The sequence below is a fragment of the Engystomops pustulosus genome, chromosome 2, assembly GCF_040894005.1.
Source record: "Engystomops pustulosus chromosome 2, aEngPut4.maternal, whole genome shotgun sequence".
NCBI classification, from domain to species: domain Eukaryota; kingdom Metazoa; phylum Chordata; class Amphibia; order Anura; family Leptodactylidae; genus Engystomops; species Engystomops pustulosus.
Window position 1 is genome coordinate 95279732 of NC_092412.1, and position 18077 is coordinate 95297808.

The 18077-nt window shown below is 44.1% G+C and overlaps 2 protein-coding genes across 2 annotated transcripts in view; one reads left to right on the forward strand and one right to left on the reverse strand.

The window, feature by feature from the left end:
- RAB20 (RAB20, member RAS oncogene family) overlaps nucleotides 1-10976 on the reverse strand; it is a 25228-nt gene extending 14252 nt beyond the window's left edge. The window contains exon 1 of the mRNA XM_072135564.1: nucleotides 10408-10976. Within this exon, the coding sequence (XP_071991665.1) occupies nucleotides 10408-10582 (175 nt within the window). The 5' untranslated portion in view covers nucleotides 10583-10976. The remainder of the gene's footprint in view (nucleotides 1-10407) is intronic.
- PDCD6IP (programmed cell death 6 interacting protein) lies at nucleotides 10752-14169 on the forward strand. The gene is made up of 2 exons (XM_072135563.1): nucleotides 10752-10879; nucleotides 11000-14169. Exon 2 carries the CDS (start codon nucleotides 11135-11137, stop codon nucleotides 13742-13744), a length of 2610 nt encoding a protein of 869 aa, XP_071991664.1. The 5' UTR covers nucleotides 10752-10879; nucleotides 11000-11134; the 3' UTR covers nucleotides 13745-14169.
- The last annotated feature ends 3908 nt before the right edge of the window (nucleotides 14170-18077 follow it).

The following is an 18077-nucleotide window of genomic DNA, read 5'->3' on the forward strand; positions in this document are numbered from 1 at the left end:
CTGTGCAAATGATGAATATGCATTTCATATTAGATGAGCTGACATTACTTCTTCATTTCAGTTGCACAATACATGGGAATTCTGGTATTTGGTAAACTTTGATAGGAGCAAAAGTGTAGCAATCTGTCAGACACTGTGTGTGCCTGGGTTGTCTTGTGACTTGTCACTGTAGCCACATGCAGGATCCATGTGCTTTAGACAAATATTTATTTGGAGTGAATACAATTATTGAAGGTGATGTCTAAGGGGGAAAAGGAGATAGATTTTCTACATTACAATCATAGGAAGAATGATTGTCTCTTTTTTGTGAATACAAAAAAAAGTACCGTATATTCCGGCGTATAAGACGACTTTTGAGGACAGAAAAATCTTCTGTCTTCTCTGGGGTCGTCTTATACGCCGGTAATCCCGACCGCCCGCCGTGTATTCACAGCGGCGGTCGGGTCGCGCTGCATGGAGAGGGCTCACGGGCTGAGGCGATCCGTCTCCATGGTAGCCTCGGGTCTTCCGAAGACCCGAGGCCATTTAGTTTTAACCCCTTCATTACAATGTGCTGATAGCACATTGTAATGAATGAGGAGGAAAATCCCCATATACTGCCATACTGTGGTATGGCAGTATATGGTAGGATTGATCAGACAACCTAGGGTTAAAGTACCCTAGGGAGTCTGAAAAATAGTATAAATAAAAATAAAAAAAAAGTAAAAAAAAAATTATAATAAAAAAACCTAAAATTTCAAATCACCCCCCTTTCCCTAGAACTGACATAAATATAAATAAACAGTAAAAATCATAAACACATCAGGTATCGACACGTCTGAAAATGCCCGATCTATCAAAATATGATAATGTTTTTTCAATGCGTTTAACCCCGTAACGGAAAATAGCGCCCAAAGTCGAAAATGGCACTTTTTTGCCATTTTGAAAAATATAAAAAAATATATAAAAAGTGATCAAAAGGTCATACAGTCCTAAAAATGATATCATTGAAAATATTATCAAATTTCGCAAATAAATGACACCACCAACAGCTCCGTACACCAAAGTATAAAAAAGTTATTAGCGCCAGAAGTTGGCAAAATCAAAAAAAATATTTTTGTACAGGAGGTTTTCATTTTTGTAAATGTATGAAAACATTATAAAACCTATACAAATTTGGTATCCGCTTAATCGTACCGACCCAAAGAATAAAGTAGACATGTCATTTGGGGCGCTCAGTGAAAGACGTAATATCCAAGCCCACAAGAAAATGGCGCAATTGCGTTTTTTTCACCATTTTCATTGCATTTGGAATTTTTTTCCCGCTTCTGAGTACATGGCATGGAATATTTAATAAAATAAAAATTTAAGGTACAGTATGGTAACATTTACAGTGAAATGGACGATGGTAATGTTGTTGTTGTATGCCTTATGTTTATGAGCGACAGTTTTCCTGCTATATACCTGCATGTCATAAGAATTTAAATTAAAAAAAGGACCATGTTAAATTCAAATCAGTTTTTTATTTTTACCGGTGTTTTGTATGCGTTGGAAAAGGGGTAGTCTTATACGTCGAATATATCTTAAACTCTATATTTTAAACAAGAAAGTAGGGGGGTCGTCATATACACCAGGTCATCTTATATGCCGGAATACACGGTACATAAAAGAAAGTTCTCAAAGGTCTGATTTGCAGCAAATATCTTCTTAAAGTCATACTGCTCCCTATGCCATGAAAAGGATGAATTATGCGGTGTAAACAAACATGCTGAAGGCTTAAACCCGTCAGCGATCAGTCTGTAATTGTAATAATTTTGGACAAGAAATTAATTTTGGGCAGAAAATTTAACATTAAAGGGATTAAATGACGAAAAGCTCCACAAAGTTTGATACACAATTTTTCCTGAGTGTGTCCATATCCCATACATATGTGGTGGTAAATTGCTGTGTGGGCACACTTTTAGAGCAGATTTGCATTGTCACATTGTACAATTATTTTCTTTTTTTATGATGATATATGCAACAGGTGCTTATTTTTTGCCACATGAGGTGCACTTTTGTGGGACATAATTTTTGGGCATCTAGAAGTAATTGATGAGATTTTATCAACTCTTTGTGGGTAGAGGAGATGAAAATCATACAATTTTAGGTAAGATTTTTTTTTTTTAGCCGTTATTATACCATAAAAATTATATGTTATTTTTAGTATATGGGTTGCCACAATTATGGAGATACCCAATATATATGTGTTCCACCCCCCCCCCCAAATGTTATGGAATAAAAACTAATATGGAGAAAATCTTGGTAAAGGACACCTGTCAGCAAATTAAACTGAACAAGCTACACATAATAAAAAACAGTTCCCTAGCCCTGTTCCAATTTGCTACTGTGAAAAGCCTATCTATATCAAAACATACCCTAAGCTCTGCCACACTGTGGCACATAGCAGTGGGATCAAAGAACCTATTCTTCAGCAGTCTGGCGTATTCATGAAGGGGCGGTCTGTGGCCATCTGAGGAGGCCATCTCTTGAAATACACAACTTTTTAATTTTTTTGGCCGACAAATCTGGTTAAGAGCTTATTTTTTTGCAAGAATAGTTATTTTGGACCGTGTAACATTTTTTTATAACTTTTCAGAGCATTTTTTAAGGGTATTAATAAAAACTAATCTTTTCATCGCAAAGTTTTTCTGGTTTTATTTGCTTGGTGAATTATACAGATTGTTATGGACAAGGATATACCAAATATGTGGGGGTTTTGTGTATTTGAGTTTTTTATACTTTATTAAGTGTTTGTATGGAAAAGTGACATTTTAGGGGTTTATATTTTATTTACTGTATATACTGGCGTATAAGACTACTTTTTAACCCCTTAAAATAATGGCTACAGTGGGGGGTCGTCTTATACGCCGGATATACGGGGGACCGCACTGTGTGAGGTGTTTTTTTTCCCCGTCAGTGCGCAGAGAGCCGCTTCCTGGGACCGCCGCGCATGCGCGGCAGTCCGCCTCTCACAGTCATTAGGAGAGGCTTAGTACGTGCTGATGGGGCGGCGCGCTGTATGCTAATGCAGCCGCCCTGTCACAGCGGTCGGCGTCACAGAGCTGGGGGTCACAGGCGGCACTTACAGAACCATGTCGGATCTTCATTAATATCGCAGCTTACAGTTATGATCACCAGGCACTTGCTCTCTTGTTTGTTTTGCAAAGTTTTAAAGAGAACCCGTCATGCAAAATAACCCCCCTAAACTAAATATATTTTCATAAACTGCCATTAGAGAGCATTGCCACTATCCCTTCATTGTCCCTCTACATGCCTGTAACCCTAAGCAATGAGGTCCTAAAGCTGTATGCAAATGACCTGTGAGATGTCCAATGAAGCATTAGCATATTCAAGCTGTCCACTCTATTCATGAGTGGGAGGCACAGCCACACCCCCAGTGCATGACTGACAGCCTGTATAATGATGTGAGGCTGTATAATGATGTGCTTCCTGGTGCTGGTGGCCACGCCCCCTGCAGCCTGTGTGTGCATGTGTGTGTGTTTAGGAGGGATACAGCAGCTCCATGCAGCCATGTTACAGCAGAACATGTCAGATTCATGTGTAGCTGATGTCTGTGTCTCTCACCTGTATATTAGGAGGATGCAGCATGTCAGCAGATAAAGTACAGACACTAGCAATGCTTTACTATACATTACACACAGACATGAGCAGGGGGAGGAGAGGGGAGGGGGAACAGGAGTGACATCACTGCCTCTGACCATGTGACCAGCCTCATTTACATGATAAAAAATAGATGATTTTACAATGAATAATGTATGAAATAACTAGATAAAGGCTGGGATGGGATCCTTGTGAGCTGCTCCAACAGGTAGTAGTGACAAGAGTGGTGGCAGAGACCTGATGACAGGTGTCCTTTAAGCAGACTTTTTTTCATTTGGGAGAGGGGTAGTCTTATACAGTGAGTATATACCAAATTCTATATTTTTAGGGCAGAAGTTGGGGGTCGTCTTATACGCCGGCATATACGGTATTTTTTATTTTAACGAGTTAATCTTTTTTTTTTTTACTTTATACAAACTTCCACAAACTTGTATGCTCTGATCGCTGGTGCAAGTCCAAAACACGGCTCTACAATTCTAATCTATTGTAGAACAGTGTAAACTGTCTGACTTGCTCACGCATGCGCAGACAGTTTACAGTCAGACCCGGAAGGGCACTGACTGCCAGGGACAACAGGCAGCCTTGAGGCTTTTGGCAGAGCTCTGGGCTGTCCTGAAGAGAATTGGATCCCTGGTAAGCAGCACCAGGGGTCCAATCCTTAGGGGAGGGGAAAGACCCTTACACATCATGATCAAGGGGTTAACACTCTCAATGTGAACCGGCACGGATCACTAGTGTTAGAGTGCGGCATTACCTGCTGTTTCTGGGGCCGGCTCCGTTTGTAATAGCACGTCCTGGTAAGGGAAGTATCTTCCCACAAGGAAATACTATTGTGTGCATGTGCACTTAGGGCTTACAAGACACCTGTTACCAGAAAATGACCCATTAAGCTACTAGCAGTATATTGTAAAGCAGCTTTACACCTTCCACATCATGTTTTTTTCAATGGGTCAGTGTGGTGGCATCATCCACAACAGTGGTTCTCAACCTGTGGGTCGGGACCCCAGCGGGGGTCGAACGACCAAAACCGGGGGTCGCCTAAAGCCATCGGAGCCGAAATTTTACTGTGTTTTTACTGCGAGTTGCATGGTTTGGGGTCACCACAGCATGAGGAACTGTATTGCGGGGTCACAGCATTAGAAAGGTTGAGAACCACTGATCCACAAGATCAACTTTGAAGTGAGATGCTCCCCCCTCTCCTTCGATTTCCCCCTCTGCTGTAATTAACACCCCTACATACAGGGAAATCACTAACCATATTTTCAAATGTTTGAGTGAATAATGACAATCACAGCAGAATGGGGTGTTCTTTGGCCGGGAGAGAATGACTTCATTATGAACTCTTCACTTCTATGACTTTATAGTACAAATTTAAATCTCAATTCAAAGTTGATTTTCTGAAGGATGCCACTGCCGTGCTGGGCCATTAAAGGAACATGATCTGGAAGGTGTACTGGCCACATACTGGTAGTTTATCAGGCCAATTTCTGTTAATGGGTTTCCTTAAAAATTAGCAGAAGTGTCATCCACTTTGCTTCCACTGTAAAATGCTACACAAAATCTCATTTGTAATTTCTTAGATTTTAACAATAAGTCAAGCAGTAAACCTAAAAAAAATATATACTGTATCAAGTCCAATGCAATAGTTCTTTAAAAAGTGGATGACCTCTTTAAAGGGAACTTGTCACCGGGTGACCCATTTTTTGCACTCCCCCAGTCCCCACAGAGCATAGTTCATACACTGCCAAAGAGATTTTGTATAAAGAATTGGTTTTACAGAAAAAAAAGATATGATACATAGAACCTTTCAAAGCCATGTGCTCTGTGACTAGCCAATGCGTCCTCTGGGAATGGCTATAGAGGAGCAGTTTCCCCCCCCCATCTTTGGGAACCCGCTCCTCCATGTGTCCTTTTCAAATACATTCAAAACACCCATGATGGGAGTTATTCGAATATTTGAAAAGGTCACAGGAAAAGGTGTGGCTTCCCATATCTTTTTTTGTACAACCAATTTTTTTTTTTTTTTAATACAAAAACTTTTTGGCAGTGTATGGACTATGCTCTGTGGGGGCTGGCGTGTGCTAAAATGGGTCTCCTGGTGACAAGTTCTCTTTAAGGTCTTTTTCACACTGCAGTATATTGGCCATTACATTGCAGTACATTTGGCCAGTACTTTTTTGGATGCCTAAACTCTAAAGATCTAGAAATCTTTCCTTTACCATCTTTACAGTGCACTTTCACATTGAGATTTATGCATGCAATTTTAAACTTATCTACAGGATAGGGGATAACTTTGTGATCAGTACGGGCCTGAAGAGAACCGCACCCCCAGAAATACAAAGAATGAAGATGCCTTTCAAACAAATGTCTCCATAGGAAATTGTGGATCACAGCCCACAGCTATCCAACCATCCCCATAGATAATGAAAGGGAGATCACCAGGTGCTGTGCCTGGCCATTTCCGACACTGGAGTTGCAGGACTGCTGCTTGTTCTGACGCTGTCGATTGGGGGTTATTGAAATAGTTGGAATAACTTTAATGCCAGAAGATAGGGTTGCACAGTATCCTTTATAGATGCTTTCCTTTCATGATCCAAATCGAATGTTGCTTTAAAAAAAATGACTAAATATTAGCATAAAAATGAACCCTCATCGAATTGGACCCCTGCAGGAAAATGATTCTTGTCCAGTGCTAGAATATGGTTACAGTTTGTTTACCACTTTGCCCTGTAATTTTGTGCAACCCAAAGCCTGTGCACACAACCTATTTTGGCACAGATTTTCATTCTTTTGTAGTTAAAGGGAAGGTGCTTTTTTGTCTTTTTTGTCCTTATTGCAAGAGCTGCATTGTTTGCAAGTGGTACCCTAGATTGCCAGCATAATCTGGATGGATGTTACTAGAAATATAGGGCAGATCTGCTCAAATCTGTTGGATATTGAAGCTTTGCTGGAATGTTTTTTTTTTAACTACCGTCCCATGAAATCCTGAGGTGCGTTTATCTTTCCTACTGTAAACATAACAGGTACTGTTTTGTTTTGGGAGACTCCTGTGCACACAAGGGGACTGCATGAAACTGATAAATCTATTGAGGCATTTGAACAGTGAATCCTCCCCAGATGCTATTATTACATAATACTGCCATGTGATGTGAATGGAGAAAAATGTTGACCGACAGTAATGTGGTATGTAGGCTTAAGGTTACTTGTAACCTATTTTTCCAAGAATTGCAGCACTTGTGTAGTAAGCACATACCCGATACTATGATGCAACGGATTCAGTTCAGCCAAACTAAGGTTGCTCTACAAAGTGTAGCCATTACTTGATAGGTGTTTCCTACGCAGAACACAACCTCAACCTAATGCTTGTTTTTAACACATAAACACATGACGACAGGGCAGGTCCTATTCCTGTCCACATTTTGTGGTGCAGCCGCACAGCTCCCTATAGAGATGGTAGGGATGAGAACTACTCGCCCCTCTCCAGCCGGCCATGTGCTATGGTCAGAGCCAATCAAACACCAGGGCAAGCTAGGCAATCGGCCAGAGGTGGCGGGGCGGCTATTTGCATGGGTGACTCAGGAGCTATTGATATGTGCCTATCTCTTGATATGCAGAGCAGAGCAGTGCAGACAAGACTTGTTTGTCTGCACCTCTCTGGACATATTGGAGGACCCAGGCACTGTGTGATGACGTCATCGCACACTACCGTCGTCCCTGCACAGAAAAGCGACCCTGTGGCAGAAGAGGATAGGGCAACGCCGTGGAACAGTGAGGCAAGTATTAGTTGTATATGTATATACACTGTAGGGGCTGTATATAAACAGATTGTGTGTGAAAGTGCTGTACCTAAACTCCAACAGACAGCAGCAAAAAACCACAGATAAGAACTACAATCAGTCATGGGGTTAACAGTTTAAATGCCGTAAGCAAAGCAGAACGTGGCATTTAGTTGCCGGTGAAATTTGCCCCACCCCCTCCCAGAGGACTGTTGTTTTAAAATTACCAAATACAGGCAGTCTCCGGGTTACGTACAAGATAGGTTCCTTGGATTTGTACTTAAGTTATATTTGTATGTAAGTTGGAACTGTTTATTTTATAATTGTAGCTCCATACAAAATTTGTTTTTGTCCCAGTACCAATTGGATTTTCACTTTTCGGATTTTCGATTTTTGCTGTAATGGGACCAAGGATTATCAATAAAACTTCATTACAGATATCTTACAGCTGATCTTTTTGATTAATCAAAAGCTTGTACAGTACCCCAAATGGTAGTTAAGAAAAAGCTCAGACTCGCCTAACGCTACTTGCCAGGGAGCCAGATAATGTGGGATAAACTTTTATTCAGTATTGAAATGATTCAGAATGCTGACAAAGGCATCGTAGCATAGGAAATTAGGACCTTCCGCCAGCTAAACATAAAATCCCTGGTGATAGGTGCGCTTTAATTTTTATAACTGTATTAAAAAATAAACCTTTATAAATATGAAATCTGAACCAAAGAGTGAAGGGAAGGGGGTCATAAGGACTCTAAAGTGAAAGCCGGAAACACAAAGGCCACAAGAAAATGGTGCTAATGTATTACTTTGTCAGTTTCACAGCTGCTTAGTACATTGCATGGAATATTAAGTGCTGACACCATGTAGTACAATTTGTTACACAGAAAACAAGCCCTCATACATAATGTGTGTAGCTCTAAAAACTCCATGTGAAAACTACAATGGGTGAGACTTGTGCAAAAACTGGACTAAACCAGTGGATGCTGCTCTTTTCTTGTGCACAGTTTACCAATCCATGACTAAAGATCTGACCATTCTATAGTCCGGCAGCCAACGTGTTGGAAACAACACAGAGAAGGTATGATGGAAGAATCTGTATCTTTTTGGTGTGTTGATTCTCTCCTGGTTTTTAATACTTTTGGTGATCCTCCATTCCTCACGCTGCAATCAAAAGGAATTTGGTTACGCAGTTTTTAGAACTTAACTATGAGTGGATTTAAGACATAAGAAAAGACGTAGTATCTGTTAAAGGGAACCTGCCACCACAGATCTACCTATGAAAGGTAGATCGAGTGGTAGGTGGATCTATAGGATGTGAGGATATAACCTTTTAAGGGCTAATCCTCACGTCCCCGCACTTTTTAAATAACTTTTATTTCCCTAATATGTAAGTTTTGTAAAGAGGCTACTGGGGCGTGGAGTAGCCGGAGCTGAGGCTACACGGCACGTCTACTCCACGCCCCAGTAGCCTCTTAGATCCTCCTACCCGAAATCTTCACTCGTGCGAGAAACCTGCCGTCTGCGCATGCTTCTGGCTGTGGTTGTGATACATTTATCATGACAAGTCCGCCAAAGGTGCCCGCATGTAGCCCCCTGAATGAGCACAGCACACATACACACAGGAGATAGCCGCTCTGCAGATAGGTGCCCACATGTAGCACCCTGAATGAGTGCAGCACACATACACACAGGAGATAGCCACTCTGCAGATAGGTGCCCACATGTAGCGCCCTGAATGAGCGCAGCACACATACACACAGGAGATAGCCGCTCTGCAGATAGGTGCCCGCATGTAGCCCCCTGAATGAGCACAGCACACATACACACAGGAGATAGCCGCTCTGCAGATAGGTGCCCGCATGTAGCACCCTGAATGAGTGCAGCACACATACACACAGGAGATAGCCACTCTGCAGATAGGTGCCCGCATGTAGCACCCTGAATGAGTGCAGCACACATACACACAGGAGATAGCCGCTCTGCAGATAGGTGCCCACATGTGGCCCCTGAATGAGCACAGCACACATACACACAGGTGGTAGCAGCTCTGCAGCTAGGTGCCCACATGTAGCGCCCTGAATGAGCGCAACACACATACACACAGGAGATAGCCGCTCTGCAGATAGGTGCCCGCATGTAGCACCCTGAATGAGTGCAGCACACATACACACAGGAGATAGCCGCTCTGCAGATAGGTGCCCGCATGTAGCACCCTGAATGAGCGCAGCACACATACACACAGGTGGTAGCAGCTCTGCAGCTAAGTGCCCACATGTAGCCCCCCGAATTAGTGCAGCACACACAGACAGGTGGTAGCAGCTCTGCAGCTAGGTGCCCGCATGTCGCGCCCCAAATGAGCGTAGCACACATACACACAGGAGATAGCCGCTCTGCAGCTAAGTGCCCACATGTAGCACCCTGAATGAGCGCAGCACACATACACAGGTGGTAGCAGCTCTGCAGCTAGGTGCCCACATGAAGCCCCCTGAATGAGTGCAGCACACATACATACAGGTGGTAGCAGCTCTGCAGCTAAGTGCCCGCATGTAGCCCCCTGAATGAGTGCTGCACACATACACACAGGTGGTAGCAGCTCTGCACCTAGGTGCCTGCATATAGCCCCTGAATGAGTGCAGCAAACATACACACAGGTGGTAGCAGCTCTGCAGCTAGGTGCCCGCATGTGGCCCCTGAATTAGTGCAGCACACATACACACAGGTGGTAGCAGCTCTGCAGCTAGGTGCCCACATGTAGCGCCCTGAATGAGCGCAGCACACATACACAGGTGGTAGCAGCTCTGCAGCTAGGTGCTCGCATGTAGCCCCTGAATGAGTACAGCACACATACACACAGGTGGTAGCAGCTCTGCAGCTAGGTGCTCGCATGTAGCCCCTGAATGAGCGCAGCACACATACACACAGGTGGTAGCAGCTCTGCAGCTAAGTGCCCGCATGTAACCCCTGAATGAGTGCAGAACACGAGTCTTACCTGCAGTGTCCCAGATGGAGATGTTATAGGGGCCCCACTGCTTGAGGTAAAAGGCTCCCCCGACCGTGCTGACCGTGTCCTGGAACCTCCTCTCCATGTACCTGTGCAGGAGGGACGTCTTGCCCACATTCATGTCCCCCAGCAGCACCAGCTTTAGGTCTGGTTTCTTCATCATGATGCCAGGCAGCTATGGGCAGGAGCAGGGGGTCTAGTGGCCGGCGTGTGCCAGGCCAGGGCTGCCGGGCGGCGGGCAGCACATAGCGGAGCAGCCACTCACTTCCAGCAGCTGCTCAGGAACTTTGCGAACTTGGCATAAACAGGGGAGAGTTCAGGAAGTTGGTTGTTGCTGCTGCAGCCCCCTCCCCGGCCGGGCGGGCGGCTCCTCCTCCGTGATGTGCGCGGCTCAGGCGCCGCATACTTATTAGTGAGCAGCTCGCTGGGGAGCCCGGGCCGGCTGACATCTTGTCTACATGTACGTATGTGCAGTCGGCAGGGCTGGCCTGTGACAGGTGTCGCGGCCGGCCGTGTGACGTCATCTATAGGGGGTATGACATGACACAGGAGCAGGAAATGACAGTGCACTCTCTTTCAGGTGACTCACCCTGCCGTGTGACCGAGCAGCTCGGGAGGAGAAGGAGGCGGCACCCGGAAACATCGCCCGCTCGGACGATACTGAGCTCCAGGGAGCGCCAGCCAGCAGTGCCAGCAGAAACCTCGCGGTGCAGCCATGGCCGCCTTCATCTCTGTGCCCCTCAAGAAGACGTCGGAGGTAGACCTGGTGAAGCCGCTCTCCAAGTTCATCCAGAACACGTACCCGTCCGGGGAGGAACAGGCCGAGTACTGCCGGGCGGTGGACGAGCTGAACAAGCTGCGCAAGAGCGCGGTGGGTAGGCCGCTGGATAAGCATGAGAGCTCGCTGGAGACCGTCATGAGGTACTACGACCAGCTCTGCTCCGTAGAGCCCAAGTTCCCGTTCAGCGAGGGCCAGCTGTGCCTCACCTTCACCTGGAAGGACGCCTTTGATAAGGGCTCTCTGTTCGGCGGCTCGGTGAAGCTGGGGTTGCCCAGCCTGGGCTATGAGAAGACCTGTGTGCTCTTCAACATCGGGGCCCTGGCCAGCCAGATCGCCTCGGAGCAGAACCTGGACAACGATGAAGCCCTGAAGGCGGCCTCCAGGTACTACCAGCTGGCCAGCGGGGCCTTCTCCCACATCAAAGACACTGTGCTGTCCTCCCTCAGCCGAGACCCCACCGTGGACATCTCCCCAGATACCATGGGCACCCTAAGTATCATCATGCTGGCCCAGGCCCAGGAGGTATTCTTCCTCAAAGCCACCCGAGACAAGATGAAGGATGCAGTCATTGCCAAACTGGCCAACCAAGCGGCCGACTTCTACGGAGATGCCCTCAAGCAGTGCCAGTACAAGGATGCATTGCCCAAGGAGGTCTTCCCCGTGTTAGCTGCCAAGCATTGCATGATGCAGGCCCACGCCGAGTACCACCAGTCAGTCCTAGCAAAGCAGCAAAAGAAGTTTGGAGAAGAGATTGGCAGGCTACAGCACGCTGCAGATCTGGTAAAGACTGTTGCCTCCAGGTATGATGAGTATGTCAGCGTCAAAGATCTGTCTGACAAAGTCAACCGTGCACTGACAGCCGCCAAGAAAGACAACGACTTTATTTACCATGATAGAGTCCCAGACTTAAAAGACCTCGACCCTATTGGAAAAGCTCCTCTTGTAAAACCCACTCCAATCTCAGTCCCCCTGAGCCAGAAGTACTCAGACCTGTTTGAGAAGATGGTACCTCTTGCCGTACAGCAGTCAATGAGTCTTTATAATCAGAGAAAGGCTGAACTGATTAATGGCACAATTGCCAGGATGAGAGATGCCACAACGTTATGCAATGGGGTCCTTGCTTCTTTAAATCTACCTGCTGCAATTGAAGATGTTTCTGGTGACAGTGTACCTCAGTCTATTTTGCAGAAATCAAAGGCTGTCATTGAGCAAGGTGGTATCCAAACAATTGACCAACTGATCCGAGACCTCCCGGAGCTTCTCCTGCGAAACAAGGAAATTCTGGAAGCATCTCTGAAGTTTCTCGATGAGGAAGAAGCAACTGATAATGATTTGAAATCCAAATTCAAAGAAAGATGGCAGAGAACACCTTCTATTGAACTGTATAAGCCTCTGAGAAGTGAAGGCGCGAACCTGCGCAATGTTTTGGATAAAGCCATTTCGGCAGATGCCATTGTGAAAGACCGCTACCAGTCTCAGCGTGAAGCCATTGCAATCTTGTGTAAGGGGGAAGCTGATCTCAATGCATCGATTCCTTCTGCCAATCCTGCAAAAACCATGCAGGGTAGTGAGGTTGTTCTTACACTTAAATCTCTGTTGGCCCATCTGGATGAAGTTAAAAAGGAAAGAGAGCAACTTGAGAATGATATTAAATCTGTTAACTGTGACATGACAACCAAATTCCTCACTGCTCTGGCACAAGATGGAGCCATCAATGAAGAAGCTTTGTCTGTGACTGAGCTTGATCGCATCTATGGAGGCTACACTGACAGGGTACAGAAGAACCTTACAAAGCAGGAGGAGCTGGTCGGTCAAATACAGGTTGCTCACCAGGAATTTTCCAAGATGAAGCAATCAAACAGTGAGGCCAACTTAAGAGAAGAAGTCCTGAAAAAACTAGCTGCTGGCCATGACAGCTACATTGAACTTGTCGCCAACCTGAGAGAGGGCACAAAGTTCTACAATGACCTTACAGAAGTTCTGCTTAAATTTCAAGGTAAATGCAGTGATATTGTTTTTGCCCGGAAGACAGAAAGAGATGAATTGCTGAAGGATTTGCAGCAGAGTATTGCTAGAGAACCAAGCGCTCCATCAATGCCTACTGTACCAAGTTACCAGAATGCTGCTCCACCTTCATCAGCACCTGCAAGCGGTGGGCCATCAAGCACTCCCACTCCAGCTCCAAGGACTGTGTATACCAACAAACAGCCTCCCCCACGTCCTCCTCCACCAGCAGTCCCCACAAGTGCCCCAGTCCCTGCTAGTGCAGCTCAGAATATGAATCTTGCTCTATCCGGTGCCACTGCTCCAGCACCTGCACAGCCACTCACTGGCACCATTCCTTCACAGGCACAGGGTCCTCCATTCCCTACCTACCCAGGATACACCGGGTATTATGGAATGCCTATGCCTGTTGGCTATAATCCATATATGTATGGTCAGACCATGCCTCCCTACTTATACCAACCACAGGCTGGTCAGGCACCATACCCAACCCAGCCATCTGGTTTCCCACAGCCTCCTTTTTACCCACCTCAGCAATAAGTGTTTAGACAGAAAAAGGAAACTGAATAAGTACCTACCAGTGGCAGTAAGTGCACTGTATAATATATACCAGTCCCTAATTCCCATCTTGAGTTCTAAGGACTCTTTGAGCTTTCCTTCTGGTTGCACTAAGCCATTTCTGCCTGTTTTCAGCTGAGACATGATCAGAACAAAAGTGACTCTTAGTTTTGCCTGACAAAAAATGACCCTCCTGAGGTCTGATACTGAATTGTTTTGGGTAATGTGCAGACATCTCTGGTAACACTATGCTCTTTCATATATAAAAAAAAAATATTGGTTGTTCTCTATTTTTCTTTCTCTATTTTTACTCTTTATTTCCTTATATTTAGTTTATTGTATGCTATTTTGTCTATTAATCGAAAAAGCCTTGTAAATCATAATGCAAATAAATGTAAAAAAGCACAGTAATGTTTCAGAATGGTGGTCTGCGAGGAAACTGAGGAGTGCTGCTTCAGCTTCAAGGGGTTGTCTGTGTTATTTTTGTAAATGTTTAATTCATATCAATACATCTGCCCCTCCACTTCAGAGCTTCTGAAGATCCGGTTCTGCTTTGCTAAAATGTGATGTTCAAAGTAGGTCTCTACTGGGGTCACCTGCTGGTCTCCATGGTGACCTCTGTACATCATTGCCTGATATCACCAAAACAGAACAAGGAGATTCTAAGCTTGTGTACTGGGCCACCAGGAACACTGGGGCCAAATGATATATTCAGTTTTAAAATTTTCTGGACTATAACCCTTAAAGGAAATGTTTTGACTTTAAAGTGTTAAGTGACTTCTTCTTATCACAGGACGTTTTACCTCATTTCTGTTAATGATTAGTTATAATTTATTGGGATATCTGAAGACTATAAATATTGATTTCATTTTCTGGTTGGGGAAAAAATGTGTCTCTGCTGGAAAAATCTTCATAAGCTATTGGGTAAGAGGTGGCGTCTGATTTAATAAATCTTACCAGTAATGACTGGGGAAAAAAAGCTTGACATTCAGTAATCATTTCAGTAAGTGTATGTGACTTGGTTATCTACTTCTTAGAGGTGTCCCCATATCAGTCATCTTGGGGTCAAATATTTCTTTAAACCTTTATTCCAAGGAGTCTTACGTGAATACATGTATGTTTAAAATATTTAGTAGCTTTCTGCTCTTAAAAGCACTTGCAGGGCATTTACCACCAGAATGAAAGACTGTGTATGCAAATTACCCTTAGGGGCGCCATGAACACCTATGGAGCCTGGAGGCTCATTTGCATACAGTCTTTCATCCTGATGGTAGTTGTCCTTTAACACCTTGCCGACCGAGGACGAACTATATCGTCCTCGTGCGGCAAGGGGTGTATGGAGAGAGCTCATGAGCTCTCTCCATACACAGCGGGTAACGGCTGTATAAAACAGCCAACACCCACCTGTCACTGCCGCGGTTGGTGCTGGCACCGATCAAACCCGACCGCGGCACCTAACTTACCGTTAAATTCCGGGCACCATCTTGGATGGCCGATCGCCGCCCCCCTGGAACGTCATCGGAGGGCGGCGATCGGTTGCTATGGCAGCCTAGAGTCTCATTGAGACTCGTAGGCTTGCCAGGTGCAATGATTTCTAATAGCCAGCAGAGGGCAGGCTATTAGAAATCATAGTAAAATTGGTATATACTGCAATACAGTAGTATTGCAGTATGAAGTATTAGCAATCGGACCCTGCAGGGTTAAATTACCCTGGAGGATCTAAAATAATGGTTAAAAAAAATAAAATTAAAAAAAGTAAAAGTTTAAATCGCCCCCCCCCCCTTCCCTAGAACTGATATAAATAAGCAATAAAAATCATAAACACATTGGGTATCATCGCGTCCCAAAATGTCCGATCTATCAAAATATATTAGCGATTTTTTTTTTTTTTTTTTTTTTTTTTTTTTTTTTTTTTTTTCCTCCAGCGTTTAACCCCGTAACGGAAATTGGTGCTCAAAGTCGAAAATATAAAAAAAAATCTATAAAAAGTGATCAAAAGCCCATACAGTCCTCAAAATGAAAGCGTTAAAAACGTCATCAAAAGTCGCAAAAAATGACACCACCCACAGCTCCGTGCACTGAAGTATGAAAAAGTTATTAGCGCCAGAACATGGCAAAATGAAGAATTTTTATTTTTGTACAGAAGGTTTTACATTTTTTTAAATGTATGAAAACATTATAAAACCTATACAAATTTGGTATCCTCGTGATCGTACCGAACCAAAGAATAACATGGGGCGTTCAGTGAAAGCTGTAAAATCCAAGCCCACAAGAAAACGTTTTTTCATCATTTTCCCTGCATTCTGAATTTTTTATCCCGCTGCCCAGTACACGGCATGGAATAATAAATACCATCACTATGAAGTTCAATTTGTTACGCAGAAAACAAGCCCAAACAGAGCTCTTTACATGGAAAAATAAAAAAGTTACAGATTTTTGAAGGTGGGGAGTGAAAAATGAAAATGAAAAAAAACAACAAAAAAGGGCCACGTCCCTAAGGGGTTAAAGGGGTTCTGTCACCACCAATAACCATCTACCTTCTCAAGCATTTCATTGCTTTCCCCATCGCTGTTACACTTCTCTCCCAGTGATCTATCGCATGTCTTTGCATGGTGTGGAGAAGTAGATGGCGGCAGTTGAGGGGTTGGTTCTCTAGCAGATCAGATGATTGGAGGCAGAAAGAGTGACTTCATGGTTTGACCTCTCATCTCCGAGTTTGCAAGTAACCAAAGGTATTAAAAATGTATTTTTTATATCTTTTTAGGCCATTCAGTAATATACCTAATAGAATGAAGGATTGGGAAAGGATGCAATTTTAGATAAGGTTGTAGTCATGGTTAAATATGCTTGACACACGGGGCAGATGTATCATAGTTTTTCAGCTGAAGCTGGCCTACTTAATCATTGCTATGTATCTTAAGTTTTGTCCCTTTGTGATGTGTTGCCTGTTTCGCCTCACTTTTTGAGTTTTTTTTTTTTTTTTTGGATCCCTTTGATATTGTAAGAGTTGTGGATATCACCAGCAATTGGAAAAAGAGGGGACTGAATCTGAACTCGCCACTTTATTAGACCCTTTGGTCTAATAAAAGATTAAATCTGGTTAATAAAATGCTGTTTATGATTGATGGTCTGACCCTTGGATCCCCATGCACTAGTTCTGCTGTTCTCTAATGGAAGAGGTAACCAGTATTTAATCTCTATACATGCACATCTAGCATTGTCATGTTGCGGTTCCATCTATATCATTAACTGACCTGCACCCAGAACCCTCTAAAAACAGGACAGGACCACTGTAGGTGGAGGAAAGTGCCAGAGGTCAATGCACACTTAGGGCACAGGACTGGGAAAACAGGAAGGAGCATACTAATCCTAGCTGTGGTCAGATCCTGTGACATTTGGTCTTTTTACTGAAAAAAACCCTGATTCCAAATAGCTTTGTACTCCCTTTCATTTTCCCACTGTATGCATGCAGTGAATAGACCATTTGCAGACAGTGTATGTCAAAAGTTCACTTCTTTATGTGATGCAAACTTAGGAGTCTCTACGGTCTAAGTGCAAGTTAGTCGAAATATAAATACAGGCAGTCCCCGGGTTACATACAAGATAGGGTCCGGAGGTTTGTTCTTAAGTTGAATTTGTATGTAAGTCGCAACTGTATATTTTTTAATTGTAGATCCAGAAAAAAAAAATTTGGCCCCAGTGACAATTGGAGTTTAAACATTTTTTGCTGTAATGGGACCAAGGATTATCTATAAAGCTTCATTACAGACACCTCACAGCTGATTACTGCAATCTAGGATTATAGTAAAGCATTCAGAAAGCTTCACCAGAGGTCAGAGGGGTCTGTCTGTAACTATGGGTTGTCTGTAAGTCGGGTGTCCTTAAGTAGGGGACCGCCTGTATTACAGACTCAGAGTAGGCTATATTCACACTGCCGCAAGGGGGACGTATATACGGCCGATATACATCCCCCATAGACGGCAATGGTCGCACAGTGCCCTGCGGGAGCGGTATGGTGCCGCACACGTCCCATCTTTTCCTGTATTACAGCGCCGTGCGCCATACATCCCTGTGGCACGCTGCCGTCTGCCCGCCGTGCTACGGTATGGCGGGCAATGGCAGTGTGAATATAGCCTTTTGTTACATTGGTAAGCAGCAGCAGGAAAGAAATGGCGACAGTGGGATCAGATTGAAGAAAAAGAGGTCACTTTACTGATCTTTTGCCATTTTGTTCGGATCCTGCTTGGGTCTCCACTGGTCTTGGTGTCTGGTTTTTGTAATAAAACAGTATAAATGCCTGCTCAGCTATTTTATA

Excerpts from the sequence above, each read along its gene's own strand:
- PDCD6IP (XM_072135563.1), top strand. The coding sequence starts at position 11,135 with ATGGCCGCCTTCATCTCTGTGCCCCTCAAGAAGACGTCGGAGGTAGAC.